Here is a 19,788-nt window from a genome sequence, read left to right on the forward strand (position 1 = left end):
ATCGAACTCACCTTGAAGATCTTTGCGCGCTGACCGGCACTTTGTTTTTAAATGGTCTAGAGAAGCTCGTTGATTGGCAGAGAGGAGTCATATGTTGATAGTTCAGCCGTTTGTGTTTTTAAAATAAACATTTTCATTTGTTTGACGCCAAATTTATAATAACAATAATAATTATACGATATATTATTTTTATGCTATCGATAGCTTGTTGGGTGTGCTACAATTGCTTTAAACATCTAACTTCACAAAGAGTAGCCTTTGGCTCTGAAAGGCTACTCTTTGTGCCAAAAACTGACCACCACCACCCAAAAAACAATAACAACAAAGTTTTTTTTTTCTTCAGTTTTTGGCATATTTGTCACACTTGCATGCTTCAGATCAACAAAAACAAATCTTAGTGATAGTCAAAGATAACCTGTGTAAATACAAAATGTAGTTTTTAAATGATTGTTTCATTTATTAAGAGAGAAAGGCTATCTTAACTTGGGGGACTATGTGGAAAAGTAATTGCTCTCTAAACCCAATAATTGGGTTTGGCAATAATCTTTCATTTTGTCTCACTCTTCTTTTCAGCCACATTGGAAGGTTTTCCAGGATTAAAAAAATATGAACAAATAATTTTTTCATTGTATTTTTGTGATCATTATTGACCTAAAGCATAGGTATCAAACTCTGGCCCGCGGGCCAAATTTGGCCCGCAGCCTAATTACATTTGGCCCGCGAAGCCATACCAAATGACTATTAGAGCTGGCCTACTGGTATTATACAGCTAATATATATATTGTTTAGTATTAAGCTTTGCTTGTTCCATATTCAGTTTTTCAGCAAAACGTGTTCGAGTCCATCAGAAGAGATTCATTCTCATATCTGGAGGAAGATTTTTTTTTCAATAAATATTAATGTTAGCCTGCGACTTTGTTCCAGATTTGAATTTTGGCCCACTGTGTATTTGAGTTTGACAACCCTGACCTAAAGGAATAGAAAATATGAACAAATAATTTTTTCATTGTATTTTTCTTGGTGAGGCAGTCAAAAGGGTTAAGCTCTGTACCCAAAGGAGAATGTCAAGCCCTGAAACTCGAACTAACTCAAGTTACTCAACAGGACAATCATCCGAAACACACCAGCGAGTCCACCTCTGAATTGGACCTCTTTGACTACCCCCCCCCCCAAAAAAAAGGTTTTGGGGTAGTTAAAGAGGTCTTGAAGCCGATTGAAATGCTTTGTCATGATCTTAAACAGGCCGTTAAGTCACGGTACCACCACCATGTTTGACTGTTGTTATGAAATGCTATGTTAGTTTTACACCAGATGTAACAGGACTCAAACCATCAGTCCACAGAATATTATCCCAAAAGTCTTGGTATTTTGGCAAATATGAGACAAGACTTTGTCCTGTTTATTTTCAGCAGTGTTTGAAAAAGGAAAAAAAAAAAAAAAAATGGAGGATGCCATTTTTGACCAGTCTCTTTCTTATTGTTGAATCATGAACTCTGACCAAAGCTGAGGGAAGTGAAGCCTGCGGTTCTTTAAATGTTGTTCTGGGTTCTCTTGTGACTTCCTGGAGAAGTCATTAATGCGCTCTTGGAGTAATTTTGGTAGGCCGGTCACCCCTGGAAAGGTTCAACAGTGTCCCAAGTTTTCTTCTGTTTGTGGATAATGGCTTTCATTGTAGTTCACTGGAGTTCCAAAGCCTTAGGAAATTGCTTTATAACCCTTTCCAGACTGAGATGTCACTGACTTAGTTTCTCAGTTGCTTCTTTAGATCGTGGAATGATTCGTTGCTGTTTGAGATAATTTAGCCTACTTCACTCTGTCAGACAGGTTCTATTTAAGCGATTTCAGGGAGTAGTCAGGCATGGGTGAGGCTAGTGAAAATGAACTGTTTTCTAAAAATTGTGGTTATTAACTGTTAATTCATGATTTAACAAGAGGGGCAGTTCCTTTTCCACACAGGACCAGGCATGTTTGAATAGCTTTTCCCCCTTAATGAATAAAATATTTTAAAAACTGGACTTTGCCTTTATTTCGGTTATTTTTCTCTCATATTAAAATTTGTTTGATGATCTGAAACATGTGTGACAAATACGCAAAAAAGAATAAGAACTCAGGAAGCAGGCAAATACTGTTTTTCTCAGCACTGTATAGAGCTGATTTGAATGTCCCTGTTTTCTGTTTCGCCTAAACTTCCTGTTGGACGGTAAACTGGCAGGTGTTTTTTAATGTATGCTCACTCTTAATAAAAACTGCTGTTAGCACTGGATATTTTCTTCCCTTCTGTCCCAAGCAAGTGAAGAACTTTACGTCATTCTGGTACCTTTGAACTCATAATGACATAGTAATACATAATTTATACAGCGGTAGTCTTCAGAACACAAATCTTTTCATTCTTCACAAACCCACATCCACCACACAAGCTATTTCAACTAATACCACCCCTGAAACTCACATGGTGGGACTCATCTTACTAGGTGTGAGCATCTGGAACCACATCACAAAGAAAATGTGCTGGCAGCTATAAAATCAGGACCCTTAGTGATGAACAGTAGACCTCTCATAGCGTGAACCACAGAACATAAATTATTACAGAGAAACTGGAGACAGTTGGGTTGAACAAAATTATATTCAGAACTATAAAATCTACAACTTAAAACTTTGCTTTGCAAGGAGGATCAGACTGGATGCAAATGTAATAAATGCTTCCAACACCATATCGATAATGCAGACTTGCTCACATATTAACACCTCGTTTGTGGATTTAAATGAATAATGTACAAAACTGAATTTCAGATGGCAAGTAACTTAGCATTTCCAGTTTTACTTGTTTTTGGGACCAGAAGTCCAAAACTGTGAAATACACTAAAACCTACATGCAGTCATGTGATGGAAAAAATGTATTTGCAGCACTTTGTGTTGACTTATGAAAAGCAAAGTACACTCTTACAGTTTCCAGATGTATTAACCCTAGAACACTATCGCTAAAAATAGTAACACCATCACTAACGCCGGGTGATTTTTACCCAATATAATATACCCAACAAAAAGTACTTGTCATCAAAATATATAAAATATATGACAACACATGACAAATTAGAGGGGTTTTCTTTTATTTTCAGCTGTGCCATATCTAACAAAATGGAAAAAAAAGTTTCATGGGGGGACCCTAAAAAATGCTCCAAAATTTCTGGAAAATTAGCAGTTGGAGAACAAAACAAATCCTAAACAAAAATATAATGATGCTGGAAACTTGGTCTTTGGTCCACCCATTCCTGGGATATTTGAGTCTTCCCTGGTGAAGGCACAGTCTCCTTGACACGCGAACAGCTGCAGGAGAGAGAAACAAAAAATGGCATTTTTTGAGTGGGTAAAAATGACCAGTTGACTAAAATATTTGTTTTTACCATATGAATTCCCTTGGAAATCACCACTTGTTGATATTTATTCATAACCACTGCACTAAATAAGGATAACATGCAAATTCCAGGACCACTCTTACTTACCTATTCCTTACATGCAGTCAGTACACACAGGGTAGTAATGGCGTGGACACACCGGTCGACGGCAGACATGGCACCTGTATCGCGTCTTCCTGTCCAAGCCTGTGGGGCACACCTCACTAAGGGACCACTGCTTTCTGCTGCCACTGGTCGTGCCTCACCTTCAAGAGTGCCAGGGGTAGGGATGTCGAGCACGCTACAGATCAGGACTCTGAGTTGACGTGACAGATTTGAAGAGGGGAGCCTCTGCTCTGCCCATGGTTTGATGAGTGCCAATGCCAAAGCCTGCATATAAGGCCTCCTCTGCATTTGGTTTTCATTGCATTCTCATTGTGAATGATCCATGAGTTTATCACATCAGCATTGATCATGCCATAGAACACGCAAAGGGGCCATCTCTTGGTTTTTCTTCCACAACCATAGTGAGCGCACATCTGGTCAAAAGTATCGACACCTCCCTTTGTTTTGTTGTCAAATTCAATCACTTCGGGCCTACGAGTGGGTCCTATGCTTGGTTGTGTATGCATGGATGACAGGAGCAGTACAACCTTCTTTTTTGAAGCTTTGTCAGGGAGGAAGGACACCAAGGTTAGTTCTTTGGTAAAGGGAAATGCACTGGAGCCTGGCGCGTGATTTTCTTTAACTTTCATCACTTGTGGGATCTGCCTTTTGTTTGCTTTTATTGTTCCCACTAAGGTCATGCCACAGCTAGCTACATAACATAGCTTTTAGATTAAAAAAAAGAAAAGAAAAAGAAATCTAATCAGCTAACAATTGCCAAGTTAAACAAACCTTACCTCTGTGTTACTCACTAGCTGAGATGCCAAAGACACTAAACCTGCAACAGGGTGACAGCTGTAGTTGAAGAGGGACAGTAAATATGGTGAGCCTGAATGTTGTCACCCTTGAAATGCGGCAAGATCACCTGATTTTATACACTAACACTATCACCGGGTGAAATCCACCCAAAACCTACTTTACCCTCTATCACTATTGCCGGGTGAAATTCACCCGAACACATGCCTGTAGGAAAAAGCGGGATTTGGGGTAGGGAAACACCCACGCCTTCAAAGACGTCAAAGACAATGCTGAAGCTACCCAGAGACCCACCACACTCAGACAAACGCAACATATTGAAAATTATGTAAATACATTTGCTCGGGTGAAAATCACCCGGCGATAGTGTTCTAGGGTTAAGAGAGTAAATATTTGTCAGGTGCTGCCAAATAAATGTGTGTGCACTTATTTAAAAGCAGAAGTTTTGGCAGTTTGCTATTCTGGAGCATTCAGTCAAGACTGAGAAACTAAAATTCCAAAAGCTACATCTCAGACATTACAGGCCTCAGTTATCATGTTAAATGTTAAGGTTCATGATAGTACAATTAGAAAAAGCCTGAGCAAGTGTGGCTTGTTTGAAAGGCCTTCCATGTGAGAGCCTATTCTCTCTACAAAAACATGGCAGCACAGCTTAGGTTCGCAAAGTTTCATCTGAGCAAATCATAAGAATTTGTGAACAATGTCCTTTAGACAGACAAGACCAAAGTGGAGATATTTGACCATAATGACCAGCACCACATCTGGAGAAAACAAAAGCACAGCCTATCAGCACAAGTAGCTCATATCAACTGTTAGACATGGTGGTGGAAGGATCATGATTTGGGCTTGATTTGTAACCACAGGACTCAGGCATCTTGTAGTCGACCATGAACTCCTTTGTATACCAAAGTATTCTCAAGCTTGGCCGACACTGGGGCAACACGACAATGAGCAATAGCACAACAGCAAATTTACAGCAGAATGGCTGAAAAAGAAAAGAAAAGAATCAAGGTATTGCGATTGTCCAGTCAGTCCAGAACTCAACCTGATTAAATGCTGTGATGGGAACTGTGAGAGCTGTGCATGAATGAATGCCTGTAAACCACAATGAACTGAATTAACACTATAAAGAAGATTGGGACAAAATTCCTCGATGTGAGACACTGACAAAGTCAGACCGAAAAAGATTCCTTAAAGTTGTTGCTGCTAAAGGTGCTTCTACAAGCTACTGAATCATCAGTGTACTTTTCCCAGGACTGTCATAGGATAAACTGAGTGATTACCTGCATTTTTGTGCTCCATAATGTTTCAGTGTTCAACTGGCATCTTTTAACTGATTATAAAAGAATATGCTAAAATAAAGGATGAAACCAAATTTTCTTTCAGGAGGAAGCTGCAAAAGACTGCATTCAACATCAATTTCCTAAAAACCTTTTTTATTAGAACAAGATGGTGAAACTTGTCAACATGAAACATGAGAATGAACACAACACAGTCCTGTCACCGTTAAAGACATACACACCAGTATCTGTAAGCATGTGTGGTGGATGAAGTTGGGGTCACCTCTGGGAGTAAATCCATGAACCGATGCTCTGCCTGCCAACACATGATTTTCAAGTTCTCGTGCACTCACTTACATATGCACTCAAACTATGCGTGGTTCACCCTGTCCAAAGCAATGTAGAAACTTTTCTTGTCATCCAAACAGTGCCAGCCGATTGGTCCAATCTCGCAGTCTGCACAGATGAGGTACTTGATCCTCCCCACGTCGTTAGTGAAGCCTACATTCTCAAAAGTGTACATGTCATCCACGAACCAGTGGGCAGTCAGTGTGTCACCGTCCACTGAGGCCTCTGTGCTGCTGAGGCCACTCTTTTTCCGCATGGATGGCAGGAACAGCTGGTGGCAGAAAACACAGGAACAGATGATTTAAAAAACAAAACAAAAAAACTTGTGAAACAGCACAAAATTAGGAGTGAAACAGGGTAAGCATGAAGGGGTTTGTGTCAGCCTCCAGCTCAGATTTAAGTTTCTCTCATCTGTTGAGCACAAATACAGCTCATCTTGAAGAAACAGAGTTAAATCCCTTATTTTCTACTTTGCATTTCAGCGTAAATAGGATGTTTTTCTTTGCATAGAATTAGCCGAGTATGAAAATTTTTTAATAAAAACCTCCAGCACCTGCAGTTGTATTCTGCTCTTCAAAGAGTCAGCATATCCTAAATATCCATGTGCCTTTTGCTCACACATCTGCAGAGCCAAGTCTGTCTTTAGTAACTAAGGCCTAAAGAATACATCTGTTTCCTTTCTTAATTCAGTAGCAGCACCTGCAGTATATTTACTGAAAAGCACCCTGAAGAATCAGTAATTTCATTAATTTATTTATTTATAAAGCACGTTTAATAACAACAGGGAGCTGACCAAAGTGCTGTACAGAGTAACAGGTAAACAATGACATTGACAACAACGACAGGTAAGAAAATTAAAGGAAAATTAAGATAAAAGAATTGGTAACTCTCATGCAGTTTCGAAAGTCAGAGTAAAAAAATATGTTTTAAGATGCGATTTAAAAAGTAACAGTTGGGGCCTTTATAATGTGGAGAGGTAGATCATTCCACATTTTCGGTGCCACAACCGCAAATACCCGATCTCCTCTATGAACCATCCTAGACTTATGTAAGGTAAGGAGCAGGTGATCGCTTGATCGAAGGGCTCTAGAGGGCGTATAAAGCTGCAATAGGTCAGACAAATAGTCTGGTGCCTGGCCAATTAGCACTTTATAAGTCAAAAGTAAGATTTTGAATTTAATTCTAAAACGCACTGGAAGCCAATGAAGGGAAGCAAGCACCGGAGTAATATGTTGGTGTTTCTTCACACGAGTCAAAAGGCGAGCTGCAGCATTCTGTACAAGTTGGAGCCGGGCCAAGCTGGACTGACTGACACCCACATATAGTGAATTGCAGTAATCCAGTTGAGATAAAACAAACGCATGAATTGCTCGTTCCAAATTTCTAAAAGATAAAAAAAGATCTCACTTTGGATAGGAGCCTTAATTTAAAAAAGGACCGCTGGACAACTGAATTAATTTGTTTCTCAAATGTAAGTTTGCTATCCAAGAAAACCCCCAGGGTTTTTACATGTGTTTTAACAGCACATGTTAGGTTGCATAAGTCCAGATCTGGGGCATTGAAATAACAGCTCGGTCCAAAAATAATTACCTCAGTTTTATCCTCATTGAAGGTAAGAAAATTTGAGGCTATCCAGGTTTTAACTTCGTCAAGACATTTGACTAGCGATTCCATGGGCGTGGAGGTGTTTCTATTAAACCGAAGATAAATCTGGGTGTCGTCGGCATATGAGTGAAAGCAAATGTTATGCTTCCTAAAGATTAGGCCTATGGGCAACATGTAGATTGAAAAAAAGAATTGGGCCTAATACGGAACCCTGCGGGACACCACAAGTAAAAGGAGCTGGAGAAGAAATAAAATCATCAAGGCTCACGGAAAAAGTCCTCTCGGAGAGGTACGGCCTAAACCATTCCAAGGGGATACCTTTGATACCACATTGCTCCAAACGGGAGTTCAGAATGATGTGGTCAACAGTATCAAAGGCTGCAGTTAAGTCTAGGAGCAGGAGCACAGCTGGGTCTCCTGAGTCAGTGATTAATAAAATATCATTAAGTATTTTTAGGAGGGCAGTTTCTGTGCTGTGGTGGGTTTTGAAGCCCGACTGGAACTTCTCAAAAATATTATGACTATTTAGAAAGGTTTGTAGCTGCTCAAATACAATCCTTTCTAAAAATTTTGACAGAAACGGAAGCTTGGAAACAGGTCTAAAATTAGCAAGAACTACAGTACCGTAATGACTTTGGTGTTTACAATCATTGGTCATTTTTTATTAGGTACATCTGTTCAATCGCTCATCAATACAAATAGCTAATCAACCAATCACATGTACCTGGCAGCAGACAACCTGCTGAAGTTTAAACTGAGCATAAGAATGCAGAAGAGAATCTGAACGCACAACACCTACCGATCTTCTGATTGTGGCTTACAGCAGGATAACACTCAATGTAACAGCTCAAATGAACTCAAACTGATTTCTTAAACATAAAAATGAATTTGCTGTACTCAAATCATCTCCACTGTCATTGGATCTCCCAAAAAGCACCTTTGGGATGTGGTGGAACAGGAGTCACATCATGGATCTGCAGCCAACAAATCTGCAGCAACTGTGTGATGTTTTCATGTCAATATGGACCCAAATCTCATGAGGAATTTTTCCACCTTGTTGAATCTCTGCCACAAAGAATTAATGCAGTCCTAAAGACAAAAACTGGTCGAACCTGGTCCTAGCAAGTTGTACCTAATAAAATGACCAGTGAGTGCATATCTGCCTCTGATTGGTTTGTTTCAGCAGCACTTTGGTTTGGCGTTATTATCCTTTGAAGCACACAGGAACTCACTGATATTAAAACGATCAATGTCAAAAGAGACTGAATGCATGCGCCATACCTCCTTCTCCGCTAACACGGCCGTACCGGGGCAGAGCACCTTGGACCCGCAGCGTTGACACAGCACAGACTTGCTGTTTTTGCCGTCATCAGAAACCAGGCTGGATCGGTCCGTGCTTTCTTTCGATTCCTGATCCATGTCGATCCCCAAAGAAGAGCAGGTTTACTCGGACGAACGAGCACAAAGAGGCTCAGGGGAGACTTCCACCAAGAAAACCAGGCTGGTCCAAGAGATCTCCGTTAACTGTAACGGTTAAGGAGATGATGTTAACTAAAGTGCGATCTTAAACAAAAAAAAAAAAAAAAAAAAAAAGAATAAAGGGAGGGAACGAACAGAAAGGGTGCACCGGAATTACGAGCGTGCGGAAGTCCCTAATCCTAATTCATTTTTCTTTACGTTCCAAATACAGGTCACACATATTCCTAAACCACAGCTTAAAAAATACATTTAAAAAGATAATTTTAACCTAATGCAGTCCAACGGGATGACCTGTATCTTCATGTGCGCTAACTCCGGATCTGACACTGACAGACATAAAGCTACAGAGCAGAGACATATGTTTTAGACACATGCATTTTAAATTAAGTCAAATAACGCGTACCTATATGCTGCAGAAGATGCTCTGAACAAAACTGCATGAGACAAGCAAGCTAGCCCAAGCTAGGCAAACAATCTGGGTCTCTGTGTGCCAACCAGTAAATGCTCCCGTGTTGAAACACGGAGCTGTGACTTGGTTCCCAGTTAGATTTTATTTTACGTTGTTTTTTTCTTCACTGTTTACCTAACCAACCAACCAAGCAAACAAACAAACAAACAAAATCAGCTTAGTTTAGGTTACTTTCCGTACGAAGAAGTATTAGGACCACATTAAAAAATAGTGTCCATTTTAAATATTAAAGTCAAGATTTTGAGATTAAACTCGAAATAGCAAACAAACAAACACGAACTGTAGAGATTCCATTTGTCATTTTAAGCCAAACAGCTGCCACGGCTCCTATGCCCTCTACAAAACGTGTAGATGAGTTAGTGAAACAAAATGACAAGTTGTCTTATCGTGTCCTGTGTTACAACATACAGGACGTGATCATCGAGTCCAAAGCGGGTGGATTATGGCTATCCTTGCATCTGACCATTGCCAGCCATTTCATTTTCTATAAATCCGGCCACCAGATGCAGCTTTCTGCTTTCTCTCTTCAGTTTCTTTATACTTACCGCCACAATTTCCTTGTAACTAAAACCGAATCCGAAGTAAGATTTCACTATCCCATCTACACAAGGCATTTTGTAGAGGGTATAACAGCCGTGGCAGTTTGTCTTAAAACAAAAACTGTAATCTCCACATTTTGACTTTATTTTCAAAATGATACTCCTTCATATGTATACCAGAGCCTACTTGAGTATTGAATATTAGGAAAATCAGTACAGGTATTATAATAAAGCCTCATCAGTTATCATAACAAATTAACAAGTATCTGCTTGCCCAAGTTAGTTTTCCCCAAAAGTTCCCCAAATCATTTCACTTAGTTTTTATTTTAGTTAACTATAATAACCTTGTTTCCAATGTGTGGGCCGCGATCTTGCAAGTGAGCCGTCAGAGGTAATTTCCTGTATAAATAATTCAATTGCCTGAAATCCCTCTCACCATGTGTGTTGCCCTGTGGTAGGACAAACAGACTGAGATGGAGCTACTTTACGAATACCTTAACACTGAACCTCAATAGACACTGACTTCAACCACCTCCACCTTCTCTTTCTGCAATCATTTCTCTGGTGTATAATATCACAGCTAATGATCAATATCTTCAAATGATTCGAATTCTCTTTGCAATATTGCCTATTTTTAGCTAAGTCACGATGATGTACATGCAGTTTCATGCTGCTCCTTAACATGAATGCTTTTTGTTACCACATTATTACCATCTCATGTAGTACTTTTGTAGATCTTATGTAGTACTTAGTACTATAACTTTAAAAAAAAAAACTATGGGATAAGATGCACTCATATATGCTGAATCAAATGACAATCCTTATGAAATAAATTTTATAAGATCAGATGAGGATAAAATCCTTTGGCTCTCAAATTTACCTTAGGAATCCCAATGGAGTTTTGACTTGTGTTTTGAAATGCAGTTTAAAATTGTCATGAAATGTTAACATTGTAAAAAGAAACTGAACTAGTCAAGCCACAGGGTTTAAAAAATACAATCAGAACACAAAAATAATATTCTGTTATTACAGGTGTATTTTTCTTTGAGTCAGTGCTGCAGTATAATTATAGCTAGCAAATGATGGATAAAATAAAAAAGAGGGTTACATATAAAATATTTGTAGGAGTACTATAAAGTAAACAAATTACGTCTACTAAGTATCCCTGCTGACATGCAGCTGACCTGAGAAAAAGAACTAATATTTTAGGCTCCTGCGTAGTACAATATCGCACCCGCACCCCCCCCCCCAAAAAACAAAACAAAACATGTCAAACTGCATATACTTTATAGCTAAACATTTATCACCTTCAGTAAGTTTGAGGCTTCATTTGTGAATTAAAAATATTAAGTGTGTTCAGGAGTGCAGTTTTGCTAACACAGCAGTTTACATTTAATTTGTACCACTGACGACATGATACAATCAAATTATGTTTGAACAAACATCAAACCACAAAGGAAAGCACTGAAACATGGTACAGATTATATTCTCGACATAACTGAGAAGAAGTAGACCATGAATGCGTTTGTCTTCATTTTTTAAACTGGTGATGTGTCATTTGAATTTTCAAGTCATACATTCCTGTGACTGATGCTGAACCTGCTGAATGTATGTTAATGTAATCAGCTGCTTGTAGTCCCTGAACCTTTAAAATGTACACTGGAGAAAACTGGACACCACATTTTCACGTGTGGAAAAGAATTTATTACAATAATTTTCCAAGATTACCATTAATAAATATTTAGGTTTACATTTCTGTGAAATGTATGATTTATCACTTTCTACACAGGACATTACACAAAGTCAAGAATACACATTGTTTTAGTCTTTGTAATAAAGCTTGAATAAGTTCATCTAGAAAAAGGAGTCTTAAATTGAAGTTCATACAACCTATCAATGGAAGTGTAAGTGTAATGCAAATCCAGTAATGATTCGATTGGGAGAAGAAGAAAAACAAAAATTGTTATTTTTTTATATATATATATATATATATATATATATATATATATATATATATATATATATATATATATATATATATGGCAAGGAAAAACAAGAAAAATCAACATCTGGAAATCCTTGATACTCCCTTGACTCTTAAGATAGGCCATTTTATTTAAAAACATTTCCATTGGCCTAAGGCACAGGAATACTAAAACTTTATACAGAGCATGTTTCCTCATATGGATTCTAAGTTTTTTAATTTAATAATGTACGCTAAGGTGTATTTGATATTTATACCTCTCATTTCATTTGAGATCTAGCACAAAAGAAAAACCTCTGACAAAAACGCAATTGAACCAATCCATATCTGTACATTGTGCGTAGCCCAGGAACTAACTCTAGAAATTAATCCATGAAGTGCTGGGTGACTGATAAATAATGACTGGGTAGTTCTTGTCACCTCAATGTTTCAAGCATCTTAGTTTAACCTGAACTAAGCTGATTTATTTTTATACAGCAGCTACAAACTCTTAGGGCTTTTCTGTGCCATTAAATGATTTGAAAATGATCCATTTGGGATTTTTCTTGATTTAAACGACGCAACAGAAGCAGAAAAGAAACATCCAACCCTGTGTGGATCTGATTAGCTTTAATCCATGTGTTATTCAGACACTTACTGTGCGTAGCTCTTATTTATGGGGCCTAAGCTCTAAGCTTTATTCAAAAATTATTTATCCGTTTGCTGAGCAGGGAGTCTCCACATGAACAAATGAGCTGTGGATGAGCTGGAGTTAGCCAAGAGGCAGTTTTCCTCCTCCAGGCATATGGTTCAAAGTCACCCTAAAACCACACAAGAACGTAACACTTAAGCTTTGACCGGGCTTTCAGATAAACTTGTGGTTTATTGCTGAGTGGGCTTATGTAACAGATAAATGAATATGTGCCGGTACACACACCAAAACAGACAAACAAAAACAAAAAACAAGTGCTGACAACCATGCCGAAAACTAGATGCTCCCAACCAGCTAAGCTGTCTTCAGTTGCTCTACACCAAACTCTTGCTGGACAGCACATTCATCTACTAGCTTCCATGGAAAATAGGAAAGGAATGGTTTACAGTATGTGCCTTCTTCTACAGCACAAATTGGTGATAAATGACAAAGTGGCTGGGGTACTAGTAAGCTGCAGTTTCAGGAATACATGACTTTTTTTGGGCTAAAATCCCACCTTTATCTTAGCTGAAAATGCAGATTTTAAGCTTAATAACAATTTTATTAACAAGTAGCGCCTGTTTCCACCATGGTACATTGGCTAGTTAATGCTACTTTATTGAAGCAAAAAGGAGCCAAAGCAGAAAGATCACAAAAAACCCAAACAAGATGTTAAAAAACATCAGAAGTATAGAAGGAGGAATAAGTGACTGTTTTGAATTCCAGCAGCATTTTGTGTTTGTGTGTGTGTGTGAGAGAGAGAAAGAGGGGGCTATAGAGAAAAGTTTAAGTCACAGTCAAGCCTCTCAGAGCAGAGAGTCATCTGTGCATCCTCCCTCGAGGCCGTATCGGAACTCCTGCAGGTTGGAAACGCCATAGAAATGGATGAACGCTGCTGCCACGACCAGAACATGAAAAATCTGATGAGAATGGAACTGACAGAAAGAAAGATGTGCATATTAGCAGCATTTATTATCATTTGCTTGGTATTTAAACAAACTACCAAAGATACATCCAGAGGCTACTGCTGAGTATAACTGTTCCTTTAGTCACTCACTCCCTTCTAAACCTACAATAGACTGTAAATACTGAGCTTTGAACTTGCTCAGACCACTACTGACTGCGTGCATGTTTGAGGGAGGAAAAACTTACCCAGATGTCGCACTTGCCAGGGAAAAAGCGTTCAGGGATCCTGGCTGCGTACAGACCAGCGCCAGTGATATACATGGCCCCCATCAGGTAGAACCAACCCATCTGGCCGACTGTGGTTGCCTTAACAAAGCCCTCCTCAATGGTGAAGTGCATGGTGGGAACAATGCCACTTAGTCCGAGACCCATGAAGACGCCTAGAAACATGGATTGCAGTTACGTGTTATTAGTTTCCTGAAAATATCCCCACTGCTCAGAAGAGGAATAAATGGAGGTGTGATAAAACTGCAACCAAAACAAACTGCTGCAAGTGTAAACAGTGTGTATGTTCTTTTACTGGCGCCCACCTGCTCTTGTAGGTCTGTGCCGAGGTGTAGAGAATCGGTCCCACTGGGCGACAATGATGGCGGCAATGCCGAGGATACATACAATGGTGAGGTAGATAAGGCGAGGCTGAGGGGAACAATAGAATGAGTAGTACAGCCAGGGCACGAAGGAGCCCATGATTAGGAGGGCGATCCCCGAGTAGTCAAGCCTGAGGAGAGAAAATGAGTGTTTGTATAGAAGACCTACAACAGAAATATCAAACTCATTTTACACTGCCGACCACATACAGCCCACTTTGATCTTAAGTGGAACGCACCAGTTTCACTCCTCTTTCTGTCGGTTTAGAAAGTTTTGAAATATTTTAATATTAAAAAAAAGTGCAAGTTCAGAAATGCCTCTAAGTTTTTCTAGATGAGAACGAAATGCTGCTTTGGTCTTAAATTGTAACAAATAAATCTGTAAAATTACAGAAGAAGTTCTGTTAGCTCACTGTGCAGACTGTCCTGCAATAATAAAACAGATAATTTTTGTTAACTGAGAGAATGTCCTCTTTTTTTCCTTTTACGGTGAACCCAATGTAAAAAAACAAAAAACAAAAAATCCCCAAACAAATCCTCAAACAAAATCATACATTTTGTTAGTAGACAGTGAAAAAACAGGAACTTTCTGTCATTTAATTGTTTATCTATTACTTAGTTACTTTGGTGTAGTATGAATGGATATAGTGGAGGTCTTTATCAGTAGGAAAGGATGTAAAACCTGTGAAAATACAGTTAAAAGTCTAAAATGCATTCTGTGCTTCACATTTTTCAAAGCCATCAGGTGGGCTAGATTGGGGTCTTTTGCGGACTGATTCTGGGCCCCAGGCCTTAAGCTGCAACACCCATAATCTAGAAGAAGCAAAAACTAAAAACTTTTTCATGTTTCTGAAAAAGGAAAACAACAGAACTTTGTTTCCAGGTCTATTCAAAACATATTGTTGAAATATGATAACTGCCATGTAAACATGAGCTGTGGGTATATTAAGTATAGTGATGCTTCAAGTCTGCCACAATAAATACTCTGCATCTTTAACCACAGATCAATAAAAGCACTGACAAACTCTGGGGTCAGGTTCTTGTTAAATGACCCTTGGAACATGGACAAAAAGGGTTGGCATCAAATAACTAGCTCCCCCTGTTCTTACAGTAATATGTGTGTGTGTGTGTGTGTGTGTGTGTGTATATATATCAGTTAAACATCCAAACAGAAACATGTTTTAAAATAAATACTAAAGTCACTTGATGATTAAACAAAAACTATAGAGGATTTAGCATAGCGTTATAAATATTTAATCAATATTACACAACACTCAAGGCGACAAGTACGAGTTGCATGTGTGATTTGAAGATGCGACTGAACTTTAACAGCCTCCATAAACAAATGAAATTTTATTTAGTCTGACAGAAATTAATCGTTCATGATGTGCAAAGCACCATTTGACAGTGTGAGGCCTTACTTGGAGAATGTGCGAGACACTTTCTCAGAGTGGCAGTAGACCGTATGAAAAAGCCAGGAGAAGCTGAGGCAAAGCACAGCACCCAGGAAGAACATCCCAAACACAACCTTCTCTTGCAGTGGGGCCATAAAATACATGTTGGGCCGCAGCATGGTTAATGTGCCCAGACATAGGAATAAGATCAGCCCTGAGAAAGACAAAACAGGCGGGAAATATGCAGAATGACTCAGATGAAAATATTTTTGACCATAATGAAAATTTTTATCTGCTGCTAATCAGTTTGTAACGCTCACCTAACAGGTGAGTCCAGATGTTTCCTGTTTCAGTGTGAATTCTGAAGATGCTTCCGAAACAGGCCCGGAAGGATGGCATGGGTGGTCGATGTCCGTGCAGGAGGTAATCATTGTCCTTCAGCCACTCTGGCAGGACATGAAAAGGGATTACTCTCCAGCGCCCCTCCCAGACCTGAGAAACAAGAATAACTTTTGCTCAGAGAGGCATAAATTCTGAGTTTATTGTGAGGGTCTTCAAATAAAACACACAGAAAAATGAAAAACAATACAGGAGTTATATTCAGCATGTTAAAGATTGTGTATGAATTAAAAACAAAAAACCAAAAACCAAATATGGAAACATGTCTGAGAGTTTGAAGGCAAAATTAAACAGACCAATATTATTAAAAAACAAAAAAAAACAAAAACTCTGTAAATGTGTTGTTACAGAACTGTGACCTAGATATGAAAGACATTTTTCAGTACAAAAAAAGAAGTGCTCATCATTGCTCTTGTGTGGACTACTTACTTAATGAACACAGTTTCTTGTGATTTATTAAGAACACTGACATATTCTTAATAAGCCAATTCATTAGTCTTTTTCCCTCAACGAGTTCTGTTTAAGCATTAAAAGACAATTTTGGTTTTTTTGTTTTACCTTATGTACAAACTCCTCCATCTTCTCCATAGCATGGTGAGCCTGTAGCGGTAAGGTCAGAACCTCACCCACCTCATCATCCTCCTCTTCCTCATCAGCAAGCATTGCGGCTCCCTTTAAAGAGGTTATGACACTACTGAAGTTACAGAGAAATAACAGCTTCTTTCTTTGTTGCTTATTCTGAAACAGTCCTACCTCAGAATGGACACTTTTGGATACTCCCTGCCGCGCCCCTCCCTCTTCCAGCAATGGCCCCAGCTCCATCAGCTCAACATCTGGGACCTGGCAGTCCTCAGAGATCCGGCAGTCTGCATCACTGGCAGACCCGTTTCGGCCTGACATAGGGAGACTGCCTGATGATCCACTCACAGTCGATGTATTCTGCTTCAGATGGTATACTTGAATTTCCTCCTGGGGGGCACCAGAATTGCAATCAGCTTTACAATCTAAGTATGTCAACACCTTCATGTAGTCTGACTCCAGTTCTCTTCAGTCCTCGAAACACTCAGTGATTAAAACTACACAACTAAAGACTGCAACAAAAATAATAAACTAATAAAAGAAAAGTAAAAACAACCACAATTAAATAACGAATATCTATGATAAGACTGATATTACGTTATCTACAGACAAAAATGCCTCACAATGCAAATGAGCTAGAATTAATTATGAGATGATAACTGTGGAGGCAAGAGGCCAACAGTATTATTGGCTGATATCTCTGTTGTACAGGATAAAAGACTCATTTCGAAGCACCCAGAGCACAACCGGAAGAAATAAAAATGAACTGCTTTGTCCACGACTTGAATTCGGAATATTTAAAAGAACTAAACAAAGAAAATCAGGATATGTTGTGTTTTGTATTTAGAACCTGACAAGTATGTCAACTAATATGGAGCTCTAGACCACGGATGTCACCTAAAACCTGGTCTGAAAGGGGATCAGCTTTAAGTAACTGAGAACACAAAAGCAGAGCCTGCCAGTAAGGAGAAAAGAGGTGACTGACTTTAACCTACATATTTAAATAAGCAGGATTTGAATGTAACATGTTAAGTTTACATTTATCAAATGAAGGGTATATCCTATGAACGCTGACGCTGATGTTAAACACTTTTCTTTTTTTGTGTGCCTGCAGTAAAATAAAGCCATCAGTCCAATTTGCTTCAATTGACCTCATTTGTAAGTGAAGTTTCTCTTTCCATGTTACTGTGTCACTATTAGTAAGTTTTTATATTATATTACTATAAAACATTTAGTATAAATAGTCTGCATTGCCTTGCTTCAGGTTTATGCCTAACTGAGAATAAGCCTTTGTAGAAAAACAAAGTGAACAATGAACGCAATCTGTCTGTGATGCCTTGTTTTTTGATTAAAGTTTAACGGTTATTTCTGCACTTCTGATAAACAAAATGTCCTGTGCTTCAGGAAATGAGCCCCGCTTAACAAAACTGGTTAGAAAAAAATCACTTTATTACAGATAAATGCTGCTGATTTCCTACTTTCACTCTAAATGAAACCTCTTAAGAGGTTCTCAATAACTCATCTATGCCATAAACCCATCTACTTGTCATTTCATAGGGCTTCAACAGCTCAATAATTAGCACTCACGAAGAAATTAATACGTCTAGTACTTCTAAGAAAACAAAGGACATTAATGTGAGCTTCGCATGAAACCCCTGTGTTACTGACCAAAAAAATAACAACAAGGAAACAAAAGAAGTAGCTAAACTTGTTTAGCTGTACGTCTCCGGACAAGTACAGCACGACGGCAATTCTTATTTCAGACAGGATAACGATTTATGTAACCCTAATACTGACTGCATACATAACACATTTAACCATTTTACTGTTTAGCCCAGGCTCCCAGACGGATGTTGATTAACGTTAGCACAGCGTCAGACGAAACAGGGACAACAAAATGTAAACAACACCAAAATACAGAGGATTTGATACAAATTCTCAGTATCAGTACGCTTTCTTACACTTTTTAAAGAGTAAAGCATTAATTGTAACCTTCTCCGACAACGCTTATAATGAGCTGGTCTGAGGTGCTATAATATCAGGTTGCTAACGTTTCCTTTATGCTAGCGCCGAGCTGTCGCTGAGGAGGGGACAATTTTCAGAGAATTAACTTAATAATAAAAGTATTTACGAATTCATCAGTCTGAAGTATTATTTAGAAGCTTTACTGTCCCAAGATTCTTTATGACAAGTTCATTTAAAGCAGAAAAGTTACCTGGCAGGGTAGCCTTCAAACCAGGAAGGTGAATTATTTACCGACGAGAAACACAATTCTTTCCGGAAGTTGAAATCTCTTTTGTAAGCCGAATCCAGTTCTCCTTCCAAAATAAAAGCATCCATTCGAATGTCGAGAACAAGTCAGACGTCTTCATGAAGTCAGAAAAGGTTTTTAAATTATTAATTTTAGTCAGTGCAATTCCAAAATGACTTAAACAATGTAAAAATATTGTTTTTAAATGTAAATGTTTACAAATGTAAAACAGACAATAGTGCAGACCCCCAGCCCATTACACAATAACTGGTAGGACTGATATGATACATAGGCGAATGCGTAGTGTTGGAATCTTTGCATTGGCGATTTACATTTCTGTAGATGTCTTGGGCATTTACCCAATATATCTGTAAATGATGTTCATCGACTTGTCGATATTTTTGCACAAAATAAGTCCCGATGTCCTGATGCGGTCTGCTGCCATAACAGTCAAGAAAATGTTTTTATATGCTCCTGTTGTTGCATATAGCTCTTTTATTGCAATTTTTTATACTTGTCTTTTTTAAAATCTAATTTTATCCCACGTCGTCCGTTGACAGTCACCAAACGTGATTTTGTTGCATTTTTTAAAAATTACAAATAAATAATCTTAATCTTAAATCTAAATGATATCAAAATTAATTTACTATCGTGTATAACTATTACACTTTCGTTTCTTCTAATTAGCTTTTGTTTTGAGTTTAGCCATTTATTCGTTTCAGCAATAATTTAACTCTTTATAATTATTCCACTTTGGAAGGATTTTATTATTGTTTGTACAACACTTTTTGAAGTGTTGTGTCAAACACTAAATATAAGGACATTTCTGTATAATTTGTGTGTACAATATTGGTCAGTATCTATTTTTATTTCAATTAACCAAAATTGTAATTTTCAGTTATTGCATCTACAGTAGCAATTTAAA

The 19,788-nt window shown here is 38.3% G+C and overlaps 2 protein-coding genes across 2 annotated transcripts; both read right to left on the minus strand.

The window, feature by feature from the left end:
- Positions 1-5,728: 5,728 nt before the first annotated feature.
- rabif (RAB interacting factor) lies at positions 5,729-9,545 on the minus strand. Its single transcript, XM_085456416.1, has 3 exons — positions 9,429-9,545; positions 8,828-9,070; positions 5,729-6,212 (listed from the first exon to the last, which is right to left on the minus strand). Exons 2-3 carry the CDS (start codon positions 8,963-8,965, stop codon positions 5,964-5,966), a joined length of 387 nt encoding a protein of 128 aa, XP_085312542.1. The 5' UTR covers positions 8,966-9,070; positions 9,429-9,545; the 3' UTR covers positions 5,729-5,963.
- A 2,486-nt stretch (positions 9,546-12,031) lies between these two features.
- Positions 12,032-18,900, minus strand: adipor1a (adiponectin receptor 1a). The gene is made up of 8 exons (XM_085456417.1): positions 18,828-18,900; positions 16,787-17,002; positions 16,592-16,705; positions 15,955-16,126; positions 15,662-15,848; positions 14,184-14,371; positions 13,840-14,033; positions 12,032-13,622 (listed from the first exon to the last, which is right to left on the minus strand). The coding sequence occupies exons 2-8, from the start codon at positions 16,931-16,933 to the stop codon at positions 13,494-13,496; spliced, it is 1,131 nt and encodes a 376-aa protein (XP_085312543.1). The 5' UTR covers positions 16,934-17,002; positions 18,828-18,900; the 3' UTR covers positions 12,032-13,493.
- Positions 18,901-19,788: the final 888 nt, after the last annotated feature.

Source organism: Copadichromis virginalis, linkage group LG5, assembly GCF_057382275.1.
Source record: "Copadichromis virginalis isolate Kocher_CV1m ecotype Utaka linkage group LG5, C_Virginalis_male_GT1.1, whole genome shotgun sequence".
In the NCBI taxonomy this organism is placed as follows: Eukaryota; Metazoa; Chordata; class Actinopteri; order Cichliformes; family Cichlidae; genus Copadichromis; species Copadichromis virginalis.

Excerpts from the sequence above, each read along its gene's own strand:
- rabif (XM_085456416.1), bottom strand. The coding sequence starts at position 8,965 with ATGGATCAGGAATCGAAAGAAAGCACGGACCGATCCAGCCTGGTTTCT. Across the intron at positions 6,213-8,827 it reads CCGTGTTAGCGGAGAAGGAG|CTGTTCCTGCCATCCATGCG; the intron begins GTATGGCGCATG and ends TTCTGCCACCAG.
- adipor1a (XM_085456417.1), bottom strand. The coding sequence starts at position 16,933 with ATGTCAGGCCGAAACGGGTCTGCCAGTGATGCAGACTGCCGGATCTCT. Across the intron at positions 16,706-16,786 it reads CCAAAAGTGTCCATTCTGAG|GGAGCCGCAATGCTTGCTGA; the intron begins GTAGGACTGTTT and ends ACCTCTTTAAAG. Across the intron at positions 15,849-15,954 it reads CATCTGGACTCACCTGTTAG|GGCTGATCTTATTCCTATGT; the intron begins GTGAGCGTTACA and ends TGTCTTTCTCAG.